Source organism: Macaca mulatta, chromosome 16 (genome assembly GCF_049350105.2).
Source record: "Macaca mulatta isolate MMU2019108-1 chromosome 16, T2T-MMU8v2.0, whole genome shotgun sequence".
Classification (NCBI taxonomy): Eukaryota; Metazoa; Chordata; class Mammalia; order Primates; family Cercopithecidae; genus Macaca; species Macaca mulatta.
The window spans coordinates 47,155,035-47,178,828 of NC_133421.1; the positions used below are offsets into that span (position 1 = coordinate 47,155,035).

At 41.8% G+C, this 23,794-nt stretch overlaps 1 protein-coding gene and 1 long non-coding RNA gene across 13 annotated transcripts in view; one reads left to right on the forward strand and one right to left on the reverse strand.

Annotated features, from left to right (window-relative positions):
- ACACA (acetyl-CoA carboxylase alpha) overlaps window positions 1-23,794 on the forward strand; it is a 330,020-nt gene that overhangs the window by 289,519 nt on the left and 16,707 nt on the right. For all 9 annotated transcript variants that reach the window (XM_077969319.1, NM_001266778.1, XM_077969318.1 and 6 more), the window contains 5 exon segments: window positions 878-974; window positions 4,050-4,146; window positions 5,206-5,341; window positions 12,896-13,073; window positions 14,499-14,611. In XM_077969319.1, the coding sequence (XP_077825445.1) occupies window positions 878-974; window positions 4,050-4,146; window positions 5,206-5,341; window positions 12,896-13,073; window positions 14,499-14,611 (621 nt within the window).
- LOC106994023 (uncharacterized) overlaps window positions 2,788-23,794 on the reverse strand; it is a 55,444-nt gene continuing 34,437 nt past the window's right edge. Inside the window, exons 3-4 of one of the 4 annotated variants that reach the window (XR_013406330.1) lie at window positions 7,088-7,260; window positions 2,788-5,361 (exon numbers count right to left, since the gene is read on the reverse strand). This is a non-coding gene — a long non-coding RNA (uncharacterized LOC106994023). Of the gene's footprint in view, window positions 5,362-6,749; window positions 7,261-17,496; window positions 17,750-23,794 lie in introns of those variants that run through there. The other 3 variants (XR_001440415.3, XR_013406329.1, XR_013406328.1) reach the window with 3 other exon arrangements.

Here is a 23,794-nt window from a genome sequence, read left to right on the forward strand (position 1 = left end):
ACTTTATCAGCTGTTTAATAAAGTAGATATATCTTGTTGCTTTTGTAGCAGAGAAACTGAGTTCCTATTTTTCCCTCCAAATTTGGATCCTTATCTGATCATTAATACTTATTGTTTGGTTGTTTTCAGCCTTTGGTTAAAAGAAAGTCAGTGGAGGCCGGGCGCGGTGGCTCAAGCCTGTAATCCCAGCACTTTGGGAGGCCGAGACGGGCGGATCACTAGGTCAGGAGATTGAGACCATCCTGGCTAACACGGCGAAACCCCGTCTCTACTAAAAACACAAAAAATTAGCCGGGCGAGGTGGCGGCGCCTGTGGTCCCAGCTACTCGGGAGGCTGAGGCAGGAGAATGGCGGGAACCCGGGAGGCGGAGCTTGCAGTGAGCTGAGATCTGGCCACTGCACTCCAGCCTGGGTGACAGAGCGAGACTCCGTCTCAAAAAAAAAAAAAAAAAAAAAAAGAAAGTCAGTGGAATCAAACAAAATTGTAGGGCAAGTTTTAAAATAGAAATAGACATTTTGAAAATATCTTTAATGACTTGGCTGCCTTTTGACAAATATTTGTAGTGTCTTGAAGAAAGTCAAGTTATTTATTTAAAAACATGCAATCTCTCTCTGCTAGCTGAACCCCGCCGTTTAACAATAAATGATGCTTTGCTGATAAATGATTCTTTTTATGCAGACTAGCAAATGAAATAGAAGATGATGTCTGAAGGCAGATGAACATTCAGCTGCCTAATGCTTCCATCTATTATAATTTGGTTAAAAACAACAAACTCCCCAAAATAATCCCCCAAACCACCTTAAATTCGTCAGTTCCAGTGCATTGTCAATGGATTCACTGTCCTTATTCTCTGTTTTCTTTCTTTCCCTTCTGTAGCCCAAAAAGGTCAATGGTTGAGTGGCTTTTTTGACTATGGATCTTTCTCAGAGATTATGCAGCCCTGGGCACAGACTGTGGTGGTTGGTAGAGCCAGGTAAGAGCTCTTTTGTTTTGGCAGCTCTTTTTCCTCCCAATTAAAAATAAGAAAGAAAGAGCCATGGCTATGTAGATATATACCAATAATGTTCTCTTTGTCTGAACTGTCTAAGAATATTGGATTATAGCCATGCCCAAGGCAGAATAATTGGAGTGCTGGTTCTCAGTTGCCATTTTGTGTGTCACTCCAATGATGCATTTAATCTGAAGGCTAATTTTGACAACATTTCCTTTTTATAATGTTTCAGGAAAAACACTTTAGGAGCCGTAAAGCCCAACTACAATAGCCAGAGCCCACCAATGACTTTCCCTCTCCCAAAGACAATTTTCGTTCAGGAATAGGTGACAAGTGATTCAGAGACTCATCTGCTTTTCTGTGTAACTGGAAAGAGGCTCTTCATGGCACTGAGATTATTTAAGTGACAAATATACTATATTAGATTATAATCAGATTTGAATTGCCAAAAAAAAAAAAGAGAAGTTTACCTGAAACAGGAGTAAAATAAGCTGAAATAGGTTGCCAGAATACTTATATTTTTCAAGTGGGAAATTGAAGTTTCTATTAAATTTTAATACCCATTCTCAGAAGTGCTTCACTCAACAGCAAGCTCTGCGCAAAATAATCTGTAGCGCTTGCTATAACGAGCTATAACAAGCACCTGCCACGACTGATCTTAATCTACTTCTGCACTGCAGAGACATGCTGCTGAGAGACCGCATCTGGAGCTCACCTTCCTCTGGGGGCAATCCGTTTTTCTTATCTTGGTGAAAAGTGGCACCTGCTCAAGATTCTCAAACATGCCACATTGGGTTGAGATTTAGATTCTAGCCTTGAAAATAATTCTAGGCTCTGTGGTTCTCTCAGTACAGCAGGTCAGCACGCCTCCATGCTGCCTGTGACAAGAATCCATCAGAGGGCAAATCCCACAGACAGGGTCTTCCTCTGTGACTCTCAATAGGATTCTGGCCTGGAGTCAGCTCAGACTGAATGTCCCAGAGCCTACCTGTCTGTTTTCTTTAAAGTCTCAGGTCTTTTATCTCACCCCAGGCTTCTCAGTCCCAGTGAGAAGTATTCTCTGTGCCTGGTAAAATTCCCACTGGGGAGCTGAAAGTAGGAGATGCACTGGAGCGAGAACCCTGATACTCAGCTTCTGTATCAGCTTGTTAGATTCCTCCTGGCACACTAAGACCAACTTTTTTGAGATTTGTCTCATCTATTCTGCTTCAATTTTCCTGTCTGTGAAAAAAACATGACAGATTTTAAGTCTCAGAAAGCCAAACCTTTGTTAAGTTCTTTAAGATACTCCCATGGGAAATAAGAGAATAATACTTTACACTTATGATTAGAAGAATAGGGACTGCTTTGCGACCAAGATCAGTCAAGCTTGGCTTTGGTTAGCTCTGCCATTGTTTATTGCAGCACTCACTCTGACTTTCTCCTTTCTTTCCATCTGACGAGTTCTGAGCTTCTTACTCCAAACACATACACATGCTCACAAGTATATAAAACACAAATGGAGCTCTAGCTTCTTTCAAAAGCAATGGCATTTCAAGAAATAAATATAAATGTATTCTTCTGGGATTGTTACTGTAAGTGCTGCCAAAACTCATCTTTGGTATGTATGTTTGGAATATGTGTGCTATTGGCTGTAAATTGTCTTTTATTATTCCATGGCACCTTGTCCAGGGACACACTATAAAACAAGATGTAGCATCTTCATGTGCTAGCCTGATAAAATTTATATGAAGTATAATAGAAAACAGAAGTTGTTCTGAGCTGTTTTCAAGTTCAATAAATAACTGTAATACTCGGATAAAGATGTTCTTTATTAGGTCACATGGGCCCTAATATATAAGTTATAAGTTACCGATTTAGGGTGGCTTTTGCAATTACAAGTTTCCAGTCGGATTATTAATCATTGTGAACAGAAATATTTCTAAACCCTCCTGTGTACCTCCTGCTCGTTGTCTGGTTGTCTAGAGGGCTTTTGATTCTGATTCAGTGCAGGCAAGTGACAAGGGGGTGGGTGGTCTCCACTCAGGCCCTTGTCAGGCCTCTTGTGATGACAGGAATCCATTTTCAGTAGCCAATTTAACAACCAAAGGCCATCCGTCATGGAAAAGTTTGTTATGGAGATGCTGTGGGGAATGAGAGACTATAACCCATCCCAGCCCCAACCCCAAGGAATGCAACAGTGAGAATGAAGACTGAATCACATTTTCCAGAGTAAAGACTCACCCTATACTTTGTTTTGCTCTCTGATTTTTCCTAAAAAATCTTTATGAGGACCAAATTGGGAGGTCATAGTGGAGTATAAGGTGCAGAGGCTTTGAGCTCCTAAACAGTTTTTTAAATTAACATAGCTTTGAGATTAAATGTATACTTCTAATATAGATTTCACGAGGATTACTACTAAAAATTATCCTCGTCCCATTGGTCTTTTCCAAGAAAGGAGAAAGTTAAGGGCTTGTTGATCCACTTCTCTACTCTTGGCGTGTATTTTTCATCATTCTCATAACATGCCTACATATCCCTATCCACACACCCAATAGTAAGACCCATTGTACCCTCAAATCTTATCTGGAACCACATTATTAATATTCCATAGAAAATTACAACTCCATTTCAGCAAGGTCAGCCCTCATTAAAAGTTACTGAAAGTCTCAGATTCCTACTGCCTTTCAGACCATTTCCTACCATCTTCACCAAGGAGATGCTCTAGAGTGAACTGAGAAGTTTCATTTGGCAGCTACAGAGGTAGGGATGTGTATATGTGCTAGGCTGTTGAGTCTAAATGCAGAGGTTCCCCTAGAATAGCCCTTGGTTTGAATCGATCTTGTGTTGGGACATTTCCGAATAGAAGTGATTCTGAGGGTGGTTTCCCACCATATTTAGAGAGTAAATATCAAATCCATAGCGTCTCACATTTAACTCGTAGAAGAATCAGATTCCCCCTGCTCTCTGTGTTTGTTTCTAGTTTTTTCCCCAATGTCTTGATGTGGAATTGGAAAACAAATGGCTAGCTATAATGGTGACATACATTGGGTTCTTATGTGGCTCATTTTTTATCAGGCTAGGAGGAATACCTGTGGGAGTTGTTGCTGTAGAAACCCGAACAGTAGAGCTAAGTATCCCAGCTGATCCAGCAAACTTGGATTCTGAAGCCAAGGTAGGCTACTTAAGTACACTGTGAGCCTGTGCTTGGAGGGTTTTTCTCTTTGCAGTGCCTGTGGATACATCAGGAGCATTGCAAACCATCAGTTTTAGAGGGAAGGGCATCAGCAGCCTTGAATGATTTTAGAACATCATGTGCTCACTTTTAAGATAAGTCTAGATGGACTAGAAGCTAAATTCTGCCTCAAAAATTAAATAAGTCTTTACAGTAGTCTTCTTGATGCTAGAAAACAGTATACTTTTGTTGGGGAGATGGTCTTCCAGAAAGGCAGCTGAGATAATACTGAAGGCTCTTTGGTCCCCGATTCTTTGAGTATACACATGGAAGAGCTACAACTAGAGTTAATGGTGAAGTCTTGCCCTAACGCAAAGCGCGAACACCACAGCCTTTTTTTTTTTTTTTTTTTTTTTTTTTGAGACATGGTTCGTGGCCCAGGCTGGAGTGCAGTGGTGTAATTTTGACTCACTGCAGCCTTGACCTCCTGTGCTCAAGGGATCCTCCCACCTTGGCCTCCCAAAGTGTTGGGATGAGCCACTGTGCCTGGTCCCATTTTTTTTTTAAAGGATGGATTACATTTTCACATCCTGACACCATTCAGAAAGTGAGGGGTCAGGGAGGCCAGGGAGGAGGCTATTCAGCAGTGTGACATCAAGTGTCTATTGATTAGCTACAGTACAGGAAAATGCTATACTAAGCACAAAGGCGAAAGGACTGGGAGACTATGTACAATTGACTTGCTTTAACGAGTAGCACAATGGGGCCATTTTAAGTAGCTTTTGAGAAACCTAGAACAAGGGTCCTTAGGACTGCATTCTTCCCTTTTGACTACAGAGTTGTTATAATCAGGACTTAAAAAGAATAGTATTTAACAAGGTCAAAGATCCAGGATCCTTTCTTCTTTTTTACTCCAAACATGATGATCTGATGAACAGTAGTTTTTGTTGGTCTGATTTTTAGTTTTCAGTTTTAAATAAGTAAAATCTTGTTCACTTTGGAGAGATTTCCCCCTGGAGCTGTGTTGTTAATTGTGTCTTCTTTGACTTTTCCCAATAGATAATCCAGCAGGCTGGCCAGGTTTGGTTCCCAGATTCTGCGTTTAAGACGTATCAGGCCATCAAGGACTTCAACCGGGAAGGGCTGCCTCTGATGGTCTTTGCCAACTGGAGAGGCTTCTCTGGTGGAATGAAAGGTGACTGGCCTGCCTGTGGGCTGGAGGGGCATCACTGATTACTGGGCACTCTGCAGCAGAGGGAGTGTGTAGGTTCAGCGGAATCTGTGGGTGTCCTAATAGCCTAGGCTTTTTGGGGATTCTGCCCTCTCTGAGACATCTTTTGAGTTGCAACTTGAATGGAAAAAAGTACACTTTATAATTTATAATTCCATACACAATTTCAGAATAATCTACTACTAGTGTTATTGAGGTGACCTACTGTTGTGGATTTAGCTCCGGTACTGAATTTGAAAATGAACAAATTCAGTACCGGAGGCTGTTCTTTGTGGCAATTTGTGCTGTTGTATTATTATATAACAACAGCCCTGAGCCTGTGGCTCCAGCATATTAGACCATTATTATAAAGGCTCTACTCCATGCTATGGGAATTGCTAAGTAATTAGGCAGCCAGTATCACCATTTACGGAGAATCCTTAATGTGTAGAGCAACTGTGGACACTACAGGGAGAGCCCAAGGAAACACCACCTCTTATAGTAGTGAAGCTCTCTCTCTCGTGGCCAGAGAATTCATGGCCATGCTAAGCCAGAGACTACATACCTGGAGGGCATGAGAGTATGCTAAGTATAAATTCCATCTGTCTTGGGGAGAATTTGGGGTTCTAGGATAGGGCCAGGCATGGTGGATCACCTGAGGTCAGGAGTTCGAGACCAGCCTGTCCAACATAGTGAAACCTTGTCTCTACTAAAAATACAAAATTAGCCAGTTGTGGTGGTGCATGCCTATAATCCCAGCTACTTGGGAGGCTGAGGCAGGAGAATCACTTGAACCCGGGAGGTGGAGGTTGCAGTGAGCCGAGATTGCACCACTGCGCTGCAGCCTAGGCAGCAGAGGAAGACTCCATCTCAAAGAAAAGAAAAGAAAATGCTTAGGGACATACAAAATGTGAAACAAGGAACTCTCAATAGGGCACTTAAAAATAGCTTAGGGTGGAAGCACCCCCAGCCTGTGAGGGAGGAAAAGCCTGGGGAAACTACCAGATGGTCAGTTTTGTGGCAAGAGGGATTTGAAATTTTTGCCGACAATGTTTCCTTACTTGTCTAGGAAGAGCCCTGTATGGCCAGGCCTCGTTGGCAAAATGTAGACTAGGTTGATTTTGTGTGTGTATGTGTGTGTGTGTGTGTGTGTGTGTGTGTTTGTGTGTGTGTGTTTGTGTGTGTTTGGTTTTTTTTTTTTTGGTTGAAAAGTTTACCTTTGCCTATATTTGCTGGAGAACTACCATATTTTATACTTTTCTTGGGGGAGTCTTGGACTATACATCCAAATTAATGATTGTATATATTTTTTAGATTATCACGGTGAATTATTTTTTGACCAAGATAATAAATTAGCAGAAATACCATGAGAAATTGAGAGTATACGGTTAAGTCAATCCTACACATTTTTATTGAGTTCTGTGTGTTAGGAATGATGCTACCCACTTCAGAGAACAAAAATAAGTCAAAATAAGTCAGAAACAGACATTGCCTCACAGAGACAAGAGAAATGTCTTGAGCAAAATGATAAAGCCATAGTGTATAAACAAAATACCAGGATGTTCAAAAGAAGATGGTAGTTGTATAACAAAGGGTAGGGGGACCTGAAACCCCCTCATTCATATATATGAGGTTCATTCAGCATTAGATTTCACTTGATCCCACATTCCTTGGCTCTAGTATTTTTGTTGAGACCTGGGAGAGAATGCTATGCTATTACTCCTTACTTACCTCTTTGTGGGGGGCCCATTGAGAATGTACTCTTTCTGACATTACTTTGGAGTGTCACCCTGGATATTTTATCCTAACTGAAGTTCAGAGTTCAAAAGTTTCCAATGTAGCAATTCTAGGAAAAGCTTCAATTCTGCTACATATTTTGGCTCAGGCCCAGATTGGCTGCCACGCTGTAACAATAAGAACAACAACAATTAAGGTTCATTGAGCTCTTTTCACCAGAAACTTGTGCTAACAATTTTACATGTATTATCTTACATAATCATCACAACAAGCTCCTCTAAGGGGTAGGTTATATTGTTATCCACATTTTACATAAATTAAGATTTATGTAAATTAGGTTAAGTAAATTTCCCAAGCTCATTCAGCTAAAAAATGGCAGAGTTGGGAAAGGAAGGTGGATCTGTCTGACTCCCTGTAACACAGTTGGCTGATTTAGAGCCTAAGACCAGAACTAGATCTACTAGAATATCCCTATAACAGAATGTCAAGGTTCCTGAAAAAGTTATTATCCCACCTACTTCCCCTCTACTTTGGGGGTGTCCTTGGTTATTGTGAAAAGAAATTTCAAGAGCTCAGAAATGAGTTCATTTTTTATTGTGGTAAAATATACATAATATTTATCATTTTAATTATTTGTAAGTGTACAATTCAGTTGCATTAAATACATTCACAGTGTTGTGTAACTATCAAACTTTTCATCATCCTCAACATAAACTCTATACCCCTTACACAATAAGTACCCATTCCTTTCTCCCCGCTGCCCTTGGTCTGAAATGAGTTTTTGGCCTGATATATAGACCAGGGCAAGTTCTGTCTTCTTAATTTTGGTGCTGATGCATCCTTTTACACCTCGCATAAGACAAATAAGATTTAGGGAAGATAGAGATCCCTGTGAAGGTAGGAGGGGGAGGAACAGTGCCTTTCATATTTACATACAGGTCAGGGTGTTGTCTACGTATTATCTCATGTAAAGGGACCTAAACTGAGGGCCTCTTGTCATTCTTCACATCCCTTGGGGAGATGTTTGCAGTTTTGGTTTCAATACTGACTGGGGATTATGCAGGGAGGGAAAATAAACAATTATGCCATCCCTCAGTGCACACAAACACACAGCCAGGAGCCGACTGCACTGTGGGTAAAATGACTCCAAAATTGTGTGTAATGAGTAGGAAAAGATTAGAGACAGCTCTTGCTATGCTGAAAATTGACATTAGTGGAGGGGGAAAAAAAAAACTCTTTACTAGTCGGCCTAGGAGGTCTAATTCGAGCAGTAAAAATATAAATAAATAAATAAAAGCATGTCAAGATGGTATTGGTGCTTTTTTTCCAATGAGCTCTATCTGGCCGGAAGGCTATTCAGCATAATGCAAAATTAAATTATAAAAACTGGCTGAATATTTAGATGGAAGAGCCATTTGGAAGCAGTTTATTTAGACGAACCGGCAATGACCCACAACAGGGAGACATCAAGCGTGAAATTTACTAGAAATTAGCACCAGGGTCCCAGCCTCAGCATGAATAGCTTGATAGGATGCAAATCCCAGTGATATTAAGCTGCCTCACTGCTGGTGCTACAGGGTCACTCTCAGTTGGCTTTTCATGTTATACTTATTATTTTTTCCTGGGACAGGTTATAAATAACAATAAAAAAACATTTATTGAAAACTTTAACCGGAATGAAAGTCTATTTTAAAGTCTCTGATTACTTGGATGTTGAAATACAGTGTCAGCCGATCATAATGAACTAAGGAGAGACATTATGTATATGTAGCTTGTGTATGGCTAATGTTTACCTTCAGTTTCTAACAGATAATCTTGCCCAAGCCAATAAGATCTGTTTCGTTTTCAAGAGTGTGTGACACTGTGGAAACACTCTGCCACCCTATTCCCTTGTTTGATACACATGGTTGCCACAGTTTATCCATGTTTATAACAATAAAAGCCCTAGGCAGGGTTGGTGCCTAGGTGCTGAGAGCACACTGCAAAGGTTGTGTGTGATCACCATTCATGCAGATGTGCTTGGCCCAGCATGCTAGAAAACTCCAAGCTCCCGCCTCTCCAGTGAAGAACCTATCAGTATTTTCCATTCCCAGTTGCGTTTCTCAGGGCCTGAGAATTGACAGCATATGCATAGCTTTAAAATTCTGTAGACTGATTTCTAACCTAAACCCTTGGGGGATCACCCCTCCCCTGCTGCTCTTGGCTGTGCTTTTGCTCTGTCTCTTAAATATGAAGGGATTTCAGACAATTGTGTGTCAGATTGTTGCCAAGTGTTTCAACCTGCCTTTCAAAATATGTGGTTTGGGGCAGCTGCAGTTAGTCTGAGCATGTTGATTACAGAGTTTATTTGTGTGTTTGTTGATATTTTAATAGCCTGCTTTTTGGGTGTTTTGATGTTTGGGCTGTGGGTCTGTAGGTGTTCCAAGTTAGATGGAGGCAATATATTAGTCCCAAACATGTGAGCTTTAACAAACCCTGATGCTCCTTTCCTACCCACAGTCTTGGGGCTGAAAAATATTTGTTTGGCAGTCAGATCCAAGCCTCACACAGGCTGGTAGTGTTATCAGTATAGTTTTGAACGTTTCTGAACACAGGAAATCCAGCAACCGTTGGGAATATTCAATCATGTATTCAAGTCTCTTTTTCTGGTTTTATTTTACTCATCATATTAGATGTTGGAAAGCAGAGTACTTTCCAACAGTCTCATGCTGTTTCTCCTAGCAGTAAGAATGAAGTAGTAGAGGCCGGGCACAGTGGCTCACACCTGTAATCCCAACACTTTGGAAGGCCGAGGTGGGTGGATGGCTTGAGCTCAGTGAGACCAATCTGGGCAACATGGTGAAACCCCGTCTCTACAAAAAATACAAAAATTAGATGCGCATGGTGGCACACACATGTAGTCTCAGCTACTTGGGGTGCCGATGGAGGAGGGTCGCCTGAACCCAGGAGGCAGAGGTTGCAGTGAGCTGAGGTTGTGCCACTGCACTCCAGCCTGGGTGACACAGCGAGACCCTGGCACCCTGCTCCCCACCTCAAAAAAAAAAAAAAAAAAAAAAAAAAAAAAGAATGAAGTAGTAGAATGTGCACATTAGGGCCAACAAGATCTAGATTTGAGTCTTATCTCCACCACTCACTCTTATTTAAATAAGCCTCAGTTTACTCACCTGCAACTTGGATATATAAATAAGATGATGTTCTGATGATTAAATGATTTATATGTGTGTATATATAATCATGTTCCCTGGTACGCAGTAAGCTAGCCATGATGATGACAAAAAGCAGCCCACGTCCATTTCATAAAAGTAAAAATCGCACACACACACTCATCTTCATTCGAAACTGTTTGCATATACCAAAAATCTAGTATTTTTTAAAACAGATGAATGAAAATACATTTTAAATAAAGTCTCCCCCTTTTTGGGATGTCAATCTGTTAATTATAATACAGAGATAGATTTTGTTATTGCTAAGTCTTTAACAAGAAGAAGTGAGTAAAAGAGCTGGAAACTTTGTCTTCACTTACCTCTAACTTTTTTTTCTTTTTCAGGTAGAATGACTTTTTGTGCTGTCTTTTATTGCTTTATTTTCTCCTTTTATCTATACCTTCCATTTCCTCTCTTTGCATGATATCGTTGAGGGACACTCTTTTCTGTTACTTGTTCTGAGACTGTACTCTTGGCAGCACTGAAAAATGTACTGCTAATTACACAATTATTTTATTATGTAGCACTGGTTGAAATATCCACTAAAGAATTAATTTAGTTAAAATAATTTGAACTGAGCAATTATTTTCATAACCACAGAATTAGCGTAAAGCGCTTAAAGTCCTTTATTCCCTGCTCTTCATACAGCAGTTGTGTAATTAGCAGTAAATTTTTTTGGTCTTAGCTTTTCTCCCAAAGGAATAAATGTCTTCACTCTGATCATATACATGGAGTATATAATCATACACATTCCACATAGAATAGGGAGTGTTTTCTGGGGCAACTTGGAATTTCTGAAGTATTCACAGACACACCAGGTTGGGGCAGTGGAGCATATGCCTTGCAGTGAACTATGCTCACTGATGGTTTGTATATTAAGCCATTTTTACTTTGGAGAAGGTGGCAGTTTAATTTACCAGTAACTACAATGAAAGCAATTTCTATTTGGTTTGCTCTTAACTTCCTGAAAAATGCTTCTTTGCCTTGGATTCCCAGAATTGATTTATTCCAAATTGAGATCCTCTCCTTGATAAGAAAGTTTGAACTCAGTTGAACCTGTTATTTGGTATTTAGAAAGGATCCATTATGGCTCCACTGAAGTACTCATTAAACATCTGGACTCATAAACCTAAAACTTTAGCAATGGACTTCAGTGAGCTGGGAAATGGGAAGTCCGTAAAAAGTTGGGAAATAAATAACTGATCCAGTTTTCCAGGGACTCACTTTATGTATACATCATGGGTCCTTTTCTTCAGGCTGCTCCTGGCTTTGGAGGAATTACAAAATGTACTCTTTTTTTTTTTTTTTTTTTTTTTTTTTTTTTTTTTAAGGCAGGGTCTCGCTCTGTTACCCACACTGGAGTACAGCAGCATGATCAAGCTCACTGCAGGTCTCAGCCTCCTAGGCTCAAGTGATCCTGCCACCTCACCCTCTGGGGTTGCTGCTGGGACTATGGGAATGTGCCACCATGTTTTGCTAATTTTTTTTATTTTTTGTAGAGATAGGGTCTCTCTCTATTGGTCTTGAACTCCTGGGCTCAAGCGGTCCTCCCACCTCAGTCTCCCAAAGAGCTGTGATTATAGGTGTGAGCTACCATGCCCAGTCTACAAAACATACTCTTTAGCAGAATGAAGAGGTGGCTCTTCTCTTGTTTTTTGTTTATTTTGTTTTATGTTGTTTTTGAGACAGAGTCTTGTTCTGTCACCCATGCTAAAGTGCAGTGGCAAGATCATGGCTCCCTGTAGCCTCGACCTCTTGGGCTCAAGTGATCCTCCCACCTCAGCCAAGTAACTGGGACTGCAGGCATGTACCATCATGCCCAGCTAATTTTTTATTATTTGTAGAGACGGGTTCTCACTATGTTGCCCTGGTTGGGTCTCTTCTTCTCATGTGGCTGTGTAGCATTTCCTAAATATTTTTTAAAATTTTCTGTCACTGATACCGTATAAAAATGCAACTGTTAAAGAATTTGTTTTTCTTTCTCATTATATTATTTTCAGAGTATATAATTAATTCATTCAGCATTAATTCATTCAGCAGATATTTGTTGAGCACTAACTATGTTCAGGCACTGGGCAGGGCTATTGGGATACCAAGATGAAAAATAGTTTTTGAAGATAAAATTTTTAAAGGATCAATTTCCATTAGCTGCACATTTGAAGAGCTCATCCTATGCTAAGCCTCATGAGAAGAACTGAAAAGAGGTAGAATAGTTCCTTCCTTTAGAAAACTTAATGTAGTGGGAGAGCACATATTGACATGAAAAATACTCAACATTTGTAGAGCAAATGTGAATTAATGTGGTGAAACCTGAGTACAGAAATTCAGACAGGATATGAAATGGAAAGGCAATCTGGAAGATGTACACACTGTATCTTGTGAAAGACAGTGCATCTCTCTGTTGCTGTCTTGAGATTTTGAAGATCCTCTGGAGTCTTGAATGGGATACAGGTCGATACTCCCTTCAGTCTTTAGGGTGACCAAACAGGAGGCATAGTATGAGGAGGCTATTCGTGGCCAGAGGTCCTGAACAGTGTTTAAAAGTACTGCTTTGAGGAAGAGAAATTTCATGATTTCTAATTTGTCTCATTCTCCGTAGATATGTACGACCAAGTGCTGAAGTTTGGTGCTTACATTGTGGACGGCTTGAGGGAGTGCTCCCAGCCTGTGCTGGTTTACATTCCTCCCCAGGCTGAGCTGCGGGGCGGCTCCTGGGTAGTGATTGACTCCTCCATCAATCCCCGGCACATGGAGATGTATGCTGACCGAGAAAGCAGGTAGCGTGCCTTCCGTATTTCCATTCACTGTAGCTTTAGGGACACTGTAGCTGTTGGTTTCCTCCTGGAGAATGGTGTAGCCATGGCACTACAGCACCACATCCTGTGATTCCAAACCAAAGCTTTTTTCCTTCCATTAGAGTCCAGGTCCTCACTCTAGCATTTTAGGAAGCTGAAGACCATGGTGTTTGTAGCACCTAAAAAAACTGCAAGGGAGAACCTCAGGCTTGTTGGGAGGCAGTACCTGAAACTGCTTAAATAAAACAGATCTAATCTGGCATCCTTTCACAGTCTGTTCTCAGCTTTCCTAAGTAAACTTCAAAACATATTTCTTTGACATTTTCCTAGCAAACTCCTACCCTCCAGTCGTTTTAGTGGACCGCCCACTTCTCTCTTGTCTCCCCAAATTCAGCCTTCTTTGTCAAAGGCTGCTTAGGAGAGTCCAGTAGTTTCACTGTGAAACCTCTAGGCTAAGAGGCTTATTATTTACATTCTGTACTTAGGGGTTTATTATTTTTTAAGTCCTAAACTCATCTGATACCAGATCAGAGACAATTCCTCTACAGACTTTGGAATCAGACTGTCTGGTTTCAAATCCAGTTCTGCCTCTTGTTATATTTGGACGAGTCTCAACTTCCTAAACCGTAGTTTTCTCATCTGTAAAACGGGAATAATCACAGAACCTTACTACATAGTAGATGGAGACTGGGCATAGGATTGTTGTAAGGATTTACATGTAAGTGATTAGAACAGTGCCATGTACATAGTAAACATTAGCTATATTTTTTTAAACTAGAAAGCTGTGTGGTTTTTTTTTTAAAAGATGTTTAGGGCAAAGTTTCTGGGGATTGAACATCATTAGTATGCACTAAAAGTAACCCTGAGACCTTTGACTCTGCTCATTTCCATATCACTGGGCAGAATGTTTTACTTCCTACTTGGCCTGGCTTAGTGTGTCTGATCAGTGTCCTACAAGCAGACTGACAGCTGTGGTATTGGTGAGATAGATAGATAGATAGTATTGATGAAGCATTGCCCTTCATCACTGTACATCCTACGTGATGGAGGTGATTCCCCTGTCACTGTGCCTACAGCATTTTTTTTTCCCATGGAAAATAATGTGATTCCTGTTACTCTTACCAGCTGTAGGTGGTGGAATCTGTATTCTTCTCCCTTTGAAATGGAAGTTGACTAGTGTGGTAATGAGAATTACTTTAAATACTTTTTGCCAGGCCTTTCTCATACCTCACTTAGACACTTCTCTGGCGCCTACTATTCTCCCTGGGGAGATGTCTGTTAACCATAGGTGGGCAAAACCATAATGAAGCTATTTCTTGGTCCACAAATTGTAACTGGCCTCATTTTGTTGTCTCCTTCCTTTAAAGTACCTCTATTTCTGTTTTGTTTTCTTTCTCTCTGATCCAGGGGATCTGTTCTGGAGCCAGAAGGGACAGTAGAAATCAAATTCCGCAGAAAGGATCTGGTGAAAACCATGCGTCGGGTGGACCCAGTCTACATCCACTTGGCTGAGCGATTGGGTATGTCTGCTTGTCCTCCTGGCAAATCAATGAGCCATTCAGCTGATTTGTAATGAGTGCATTCATAGGCCAGGGGAGGAGGCACTGAAGCATTTGATCAAATTCATGATAATCTTTATTTACTGTCCTCTATATGGTAAAAACCCTGGTAGAATGAAATAGTGTGTATAATAGGGAAAGTGAGCCCTAAAAAAGCAAAAGTCACCTGATTTTTTTTCCTGATATTTCCTTAGAGTGCAAAAAGCCCGTCTTTCTAAGATGTCCTTGTAGAGAATGAGTAGCTAGAGTTGCTTCTGGGGGCAGGCCTCACCAGACAGAGAATATGCTAGATCTAAATATGTCCTGTTTCTACTTGTTTCTTTGGACAGCTCACTTCATTTCTGAGAGATGGGATAGAAAAGCAGGAGTCTTTACCCAGGCGGTGTCCAGGGGTCATCCTGAGCTAGAGAAATAGAAGTAAAGATTGCGCACTGTGTGCTTCCAAACAGTAACTGCAGCCAGAATAGCCCTGAGAGCAGGCGTGCTTAATGCTTCCAGCCATTACTCTCTTGCTCATTTGTTTTCAGAGCTTTTGGAAGCCACTTGTGATTTGAACATAGGACTAAACCATGGGAGTCCTGTGTTGAGTCCAGAGTCTAAATGAGTTTCAAATTCTTTTAAAACACTGATTTTCTGCCCAGGTCTCCCATTGAGCTGCTTGCTATGTTAGTAAAGATAATTGCTTGAGGTTCTTTTGTCGGTTGGTTTGTCTTGTTTTTTTTCTAAAGGAACAGAGATTGCCTTTAAAACGTAGTGAAACTCAGTGAATGGAGAAGAAATGCTAGCTCATTTATATTCCAAATGATAATTTAATTAATAAAGTACCATTTGTGGACTGTATATCCCCACCATCCAGAGACAGAAAAATCCCATTTGCCTACACTGTGGAGACTGTACATCCAGGTATTTAGAGCACTGAGCCAGGTTGCCTGCCAAACACGGTGACTTGGGTTACAATAAACCCTGTTTGTGTCCCATTGTTTGCCACTGGGTAACAGCCACCAATAAGTCTAACTCACCACAGTCTGATCCTTTTATGGGGAATGCGCACATACAAGAAATGAGAGTTGTTTCTAAAATCTATTGCCACCCAGAATTGTTGAGGTGGTTTTTTTCTCTTTCTTTTCCAAACAGGATAATTACTTCTGACCAACCCCATACACTTTAATTAAAGTAACTGCAGCTCAACAGCAAGTTACTTACAACTGTACATAGAAAGAGCTCTAAAAGCTTCAGCCACTGATAAGCATCTCACTTAGATGGCTCATAATTGCTGCCAGCATCCCTCGATTGTGTTTACCACTAATTCCATACAAAGGCAGCAATGCCGCAATTGCAGGGTACAGCAAATTGCATCATTTTCCTTTTTCTCTTTTTCCTTTTTTTTCTTCCTTTTTCTTTTCCTTTTTTTTTTTTTTCTTTTCTTTCTTTTTTTTTTTCTTTTTGCTGGTTTTCTTTCTGGCCAATTTAAAATTTGTCAAAGTCGGTCTTCTTCTGGATCACTGCCCTTTGATATTTCGCGCACTCCATTTGCCACAAACAAGCCGCAGGGCCGCAGTTCATGCTGACTCTAGCAGAAGCAGAGAGAGCTCCATTTATCTTACACTGCCTGCTGAATTCCTACTCATTAACTAGGGGTTCACTGCCTCTTTTTAACCCCCCAATGGCTGTTATCCCTTCAGAGTAACTGGGTGGTAGGGAGAGGGATCCTCTCTCCATTTGCAGAAGGACTGGATGGTTAGGGGTGTGGGGATGAAGCTTCTTTCTCTTCAGGGAAAGTGATGTCGCTCCCACCTTCAACCAGCACCTTTTAACTTTTGAAGCACATGAAGGGGAGAGGGAGGAGACTCCCAAGTGATAGCCGTTTAATCATTTGTTACAAATCATCTCATTATCAATTTCCTATCCGCATTGGAGAAAACCATATTTATTTGACCTTGACCAAGATGGCACTTGAAGAAGGACCCTTAGTCTGCTAAATGTGAAGCAGGCTCTGGCCTAGGGCAGCTTGGGGACATGAGCAGTGGACTTGGAAGAAGAATAACTAACTGCGAGTCTTGTAAATTATTTAACTTCTCCGAACATCAGTTTTTTCCAACCATAAAGTGGAGATCACACCTCTGCCTAGCTAATATGAGGAGCAGATGAGTACGCATTGACTTCGTTGCATCATTATCTTTCCGTCTTAGTCATTAGAAAAAGCAGATGGCCATGTTTGGTATCCAGCATTCTCTGTGGCTCCGTCCCACATGTGGAAATAGGAAAGAAACAGAAGTATAGTCCTGTCTCTCAGGGATATCCGACACGGGCAGCTGTCTCTGCGACAAAACAGGTCAGCCTGGATATAACGGGACATACTAAGAACCCGGTTCCTTTGGGGTTCACAATGATTCCAGCTCTTTTAGCAATGCCTAGAACCAAACTACCGAAATTCTTTTTCACAAAGTGGGTGAAAATTGTCTCATTTTTCAGATTGGGAAATTGAGGCCAAAAAAGTGAATAATCTAAGATACAAAATAAATAAAACTATACCAGAGCCCAGAATGGAATTCTCATTCCCTGTGTTCTCCATTTCTCAGGATTTCTTCAGATTTTTCCTCAGCTGAATACTGAGCCTAAAATAAATTAAACAAGGATTCTTTCCTGTTGTAATCTAAAGCCAATTCCACAGAGAAAATCTGATTTAGGAGAAAGCCTGTAGGAGTGGATGTTATCTTGTGTTCCCGTTCTCTCCCCAAATCTGCCTCTTTACTGGGGAGCTCACTCACAGATCACTCAGACAAAGCAGCGCACAACTGATCGACTGTGTTAAAAAACATAATTATTCCAGGCGCGGTGGCACACACCTGTAATCCCAGCACTTTGGGAGGACAAGGCGGGCAGATCACCTGAGGTTGGGATTTCGAGACCAGCCTGACCAACATGGAGAAACCCCGTCTCTACTAAAAATACAAAATTAGCCAGGCATAGTGGTGCATGTCTGTAGTCCCAGCTACTCAGGAGGCTGAGGCAGGAGAATTGCTTGAACCCGGGAGGTGGAGGTTGCAGTGAGCCAAGATCGCACCATTGCACTCCAGCCTGGGCAAGAAGAGCAAAACCCTGTCAAAAAAAAAATCATAATTACTATTTATTTTCTAAGAATGAGTAATATTTAACTTCGAGCAGCTAACTTCATCTCTTCTAGAACTTTCATTTTTTTTAATGGCCTTTTCTCATCTTACATGGTTAGTTTGGGTGGAAAGATGGTGAATTACTAGTTTGCAGGTCTGTGATTATAACAGAAAATATGTAAATAGTACCTACACTGATTCCTAATAGAAGTAAAGGGAAGAATTACCTCAGAAAGAAAAGTGAACAAAGCCCACGCCCCCGAGTCTTGCATTGCTGAATCTGTTCTGACCCTGATTCACAGAACCAGGGCTTGGTAGAGTCATTTCAAGAATTACTTCCTACCATTTGGTTGCCTTAAGGAAATTAAATTTCTTCTCTGGAAATGGAGCCGCAGCCCTCCCAGGCCTTTTTGTCTCTCTCTGATATCCTTCTACTGCCTCACAAGGCCAGGAGCAGGCAGAGTGGCTGTGGAGCGGGATGGCCTTGCTAGCCTGGCCTCTTGAGTGCTGTGACCTGAGGTCCTCTCCTGGATCCTTCCCCTCCTTTTGTGTTCAGAGAGAAATCAATTTAGATGGAGAGAGAACTGTCCAGCCCAAGTGTGAAGCAACTGTAAGTTCCCCACTGTCCCTCTCTCTCAATACGAAGAGCACCTGGGCAAAGGAGCCACTTAGGGGAACTTGTTCTTGGTCGTGGCCCTATTCCCAGGCAGCTGGCAGCCTGCCACACAGCACCGCCACCCACACAGAACATGCCCTGCCTGCCTGCCACAGTGAGCAGCAGCATGGACTGAGCACTGCTGCTGGCCCTCGCCTAGTCCTTCTAGGCCTGCCCACACCCACCATGTCTTCAGGGTCAAGGTTGCCCCAGATGCAGATATGGAGCATTGTGGTGGCAGGTGAGGATAAACTCCCATCTGTAAAAATCTTCAGGAATGCCTTCCTCCCAAGCCTTCTCTTTAGCAGCCAGAATGACAGGAAAAAGACTGTTCCCTGGGCTAAGGGGACTTAAGGGTTAAGCTGCTTTTCTGGCAGAGGTGATCACAGTATCTGAGTTGTGTTTTTCCAACTCTTGTGTCTATCTTCAGGAGGCTGAAAGCTGAAAAGAGACAGAGTTGCTTGTTTGAGGCAGAAAGTATGTCGTTGCCTGGAAAGTTAAGACTAGGAAAGAAAGAAGTTCTGATACGCATGCCTTAGTGAGTGGCCTTTCACCTCTCACCTGTTGAACTTGGAGTGTCCTCGCTGACACTACGGCCACTGTGTCCTCTGCAGTAAGGAGGCTGATGAGAAATAACACGAGGCTTTCTATCACGAAGGTAGATGTGGGATCTTGCCTCCTCTCCTGTTAGCAGTAGCTGAAAACCTACCCCTCACACTGATTCAGAAGCTATTTGACTTGGTGAAGTTTAGTGCAATAGTGACAACATTTTCTGAGAAGAGAAAGGGGTCATTTTAGTTTGATCCTTTAATCTGATTGTATTTATAAAAGCACCTGGGCTTGCTTCCCCTAAGAAAGCAGTGATTCACAATTCTGTTTGGCCAGAGGGACCTGGCAGGCATTTAGTTAAAGGGATTCCCCAAGAGAAAGCTATCATCAGAATGTATCTTGGTCCCAAATGACCAGATCCCTGTATCCTGACCTGCCAGACATAGGGAGAGCAAATTGGGGAAGGAAAATAATGAAGACTGCAGAGGCATATTTCTACCAGAAGAATTCAGAGAATTATATGCTGTTTCCTGACCTTTTTTATATGGATATGTCTGCCTGGAAACACAGGGACAGGGCTGATCGGGGAGCAGTTTTTTTTTTTTTTATTCCTGTTTGGAAATCTCTGGGTTTTCTATTAATATAATGATTTTTAAAAATATGAACAGTAGAGCACTAACACTGTTGCAAGGAACTTTAGGGTTAAACATCCCTGAGAGGATTGCTGTTAAAATCAATATGCAAATGTGGGTGTATTTAGATAGGTATGGCCCCCTTTGAAGAAAAGCAGATATATGAAAATGGGATTTTAAAAAAAGCTAGATACATTGGGAGAAATTATTCCCATTACAAAAGGATTATTTGCCTTACCAAAGGATTCACTGCAGGGTTCCTCATAAAATAGCTCCCTTAAGGCATTTAAAACAGGATCTGATTTACGCAGTTTTTCAAGAATGCTTTTGTGTAAAGAAAGGCACACCTGTTATGGATATAGAAATAGTTTTGCAGGATTTTTTTTTTTTTACGCTATCTTAGTATCTTTATAGAAAAATTTCTTTCAACATAGAAAATGTGATTACATAGATCTTTTAAACAACTACTTGTGTTTGTACTTCTGAATCTTAATAAGATTCCAGTCTTTTTAATGCTGATTTTTCAGTCTCAAGGTTGAGGGATGGGAGTGTGTTTTAATATCTGAGATATTCAGGAGCTCTCTGGGGAGCGTGGTCTGGTTCTTATCTCTAGCATCGGAAGTATTGAACCAATCAAAGCAAGTTTCTTTCCTTTTCTTTTCTTTCATTCCTTTCTTTCTTTCTTTCGTTTCTTTCTTTTCTTTTCTTTTCTTTTCTTTTCTTTTCTTTTCTTTTCTTTTCTTTTTCCAGAGTTTTGCTCTTGTTGCCCAGGCTGGAGTGCAGCGGCACAATCACGGCTCACTGCAACCTCTGCCTCCCGGGTTCAAGCGCTTCTCCTGCCTCAGCCTCCTGAGGAGCTGGGATTACAGGCATGCACCACCACGCCCGGCTAATTTTGTATTTTTAGCAGAGATGTGGTTCCTTCATGTTGGTCATGCTGGTCTTGAAGTCCTGACTTCAGGTGATCTGCCTGCCTGGCCTCCTGAAGTGTTGGGATTCAGGCCTGAGCCACCATACCCAGCGCAAATTGCTTTCTTAAGGAAGAAGGGCCCATCAACGTTAAAACTGGATTTAAATTTACATAGGCTTCTTAGTATAACTGTTTTTGTTTTTGTTTTGTTTTTGAGATGGAGCCTCGCACTGTCGCCTGGGCTGGAGTGTCGTGGTGCGATCTTGGCTCACTGCAACCTCTGCCTCCCAGGTTCAAGCGATTCTCCTGCCTCAGCCTCCCAAGTAGCTGAGATTACAGGCACCTGCCACCAAGTATAACTTTTTTGAAAGTTGAGAATGTTTTTTAAAACCCTTTAATATCACATTCTTTCATAAAACATTTTCCCTGTTTGCCAGACTGGGATTGTTGTTACATAAATGAGGAACGCAACTCAGAAAAGGAAAAAGATTTCTGCAAGGCCACCTAGAGCCTTTGGCTGGGCAGAGAATTTTTAGTCTACGAGTCTGATTTTTATTGCAAGCTTTGAAGATGTCACCTCCCCCAAATCCTGCTTTTATGATGTAGTTTGTTCATACACAGACTAGGGCTGGCCTTCTCCTGGCCTATTTAAGTGGTATGGCTGGGCAAAAAAATACCTCCTGCTACAGAAATCAACTCTTTCCTCTGGGAGTTTCCCTTTTTTTCTTTTTTCGGTCAGAGACAGATTCTCACTCTGTCCGCCAGCCTGGAGTTCAGTGTCATGATCATAGCTCATGACACCTCGACCTGCCAGGCTCAAGCAATTCTCCTACCGCAGCCTCCCAAGTAGCTAGGACTACAGGCATGCACCACCACATTCAGCTAATTTTTAAATATTTATAGAGATAGAATTTCCCTGTGTTGCCAGGGCTGGTCTCAAACTCCTGGCCTCAAGCAATCCTTCCCACCTTGGCCTCTCAAAGTACTGACATTACAGGCATGACCCACCGTGTCCAGCCTCTCTTCACCTTTGATACCATGGAGGAGAAATGTGGCTTTTCATTGTATCCTGGCTCCAGGGAACACCTGATAGGCCACTGTGTTGTGGATACTTTCAAGTCAATTTGAACTGCTTTGTTTAAGGAGCATGGGCCCTTAAACCAGATTACCTAGTACAAAATCACAACTCCACTATTTCCTAGCTTTGTGGACTTGGGTGAGTTACTTTTTTGTGCCTCAGTTTCCTCATCCTGTCTTTTAGGATTGTTGTAAGGATTAAATGAGATGAAAAGTACTTTAACAGTACCAGCACACAGTACATCTCAATACTGTTAGCCCTTCTTATTTGATCAGTGATATTTCATCTCTGTTTAACTCTTTAAAATTTTTAATTAGAAGTGTGCATTTTTAGGATTTCATGGGGACTTATTTTTTAAGAGACAAGGTCACCCTCTTTCACCTAAGCCAAACTTGTCCAGCCTGTGGCCTGTAGGCCACGTGTGGCCCAACACAAATTTGTAAGCTTTCTTAAAACATTATGAGATTTTTTTTTACAATTTTTTTCCCTAGCTCATTGGCTATCATTAGTGTTAGTGTATTTTATGTGTGGCCCAGGATAATAATTCTTCTTCCAATGTGGCCCAAGGAAGCCGAAAGGTTGGACACTCCTGACCTAGGCTGGAGCGCAGCAGCACAATCATGGTTCACCACAGCCTTGAACTCCCAGGCTCCAGCGATCCTCCTCCCTCAGCGGCCAGGGCATCTCTGGGACTACAGGCACGCTTCACCATGCCTGGCTAATTCTGGGGGCATGGGGGAGAAAGACAGGGTCTCGCTTTGTTGCCCAGGCTGGCACCCTGGGCTCAAGCCATCCTCCCACCTTGGCCTCCCAAAGTTCTGGTATTACAGGTGTGAGCTACCACACTTGGCGTGTGTGTGTGTGTGTGTGTTTGTAGAGACAGGGTCTTGCTTTGTTGTCCAGGCTGATCTTGAACTCCTGGCTTCAGGCAGTGCTCCCAACTTGCATAGGGACTTTTTATTTTGGGTAGGAAAGGATGGGAGCACCTACCTTTTTACTCCTGCCCAGCCATTTCCTAATGTAGAATTCTAGAAAAGAATGACTTTTCTCTCTGTAGCATATTCTTAAACACACTCACACACGTGTACACACCAACTTGCTTTCCTAAAAACCCCGAGGCCCTGCAATCTGGCTAGAAAAGAAAGAAAACCATTTCAAGATATTTAATTGTACAGGGAGCTTACAGGATTGATCGAGAGCTTAGCTTTTTACAATAGTCCAGTGAATAAGAAATGCTCCTGACAAACGATCAATGATAGGATAATCACTCTTTATCCCCCTCCTCATTCTTACCTTCTTTCAGGAGAACAGGGTTCAGAAGTCAAAAATCTTTATAGACGCCGCTTTTAAATTAAGCAGAAAATAGACATTGACATATTTGTTAATCTCCTCTAAATCATTACCGGGGCTGGCTGCTTTGCTGTACAAGAGGAGAGGGGCCCTCGGTGTGCAACACATGGATATAACTGGCTTAACAACAGCCTTTTATTTTTAGAAAATAAAATTTAAAAAATATATTTTCCCCTAAAACAAAGCACACAAATCCTTGACCTTCACATGAGCATTTAAAAACACATATATTCTCCACTTCAGTCTTTTCCTTGCTTTGATGCTTTTTTGAGGTGGGTCTTGAACCATAATCAGAGGCATTACTGAAGGAATCAAACAAGGCAGGCTTTGGAGGAATGCCCTGTGATCTTCCTAGTCTCAGTAGGGCCAGAGCATTACAGGCGTTTATTTTGTTATTCTTTCAAAGCTCTAGAATAGCTTGATTGAGAGGGTAAGACCCAGAAGCCAGCATCCTCCGTCCTTCCAACTTGGCGAAGCCAAAGCCTGGTTTCTGAAACACGGTCCTCAGCCCATAGCTGCTCCCTCTTCTGCAGCCAGTTCTTAACTCCTTGCGAACAGCAAACCAACTCTCCAGCTGGTTTCCCTATAGTGGCCGCTGCAGGATATCTACGTGCCAGCCTTCAGTACCATTTAACGTGGAAGAACACAGGCTTTGGAGAGAGCCAGACCCAAGTGTAAATCCTGACTTGCCCACTTAAGAGCTGGATGCAGCCAGGTGCGGTGGCTCACGCCTATAATCCTAGCACTTTTGGAGGCCAAGGCAGGCAGATCACCTGAGGTCAGTTTGAGACCAGTCTGGCCAACATGGTGAAACCACATCTCTACTAACAATACAAAAATTAGCCGGGCGTGGTGATGGG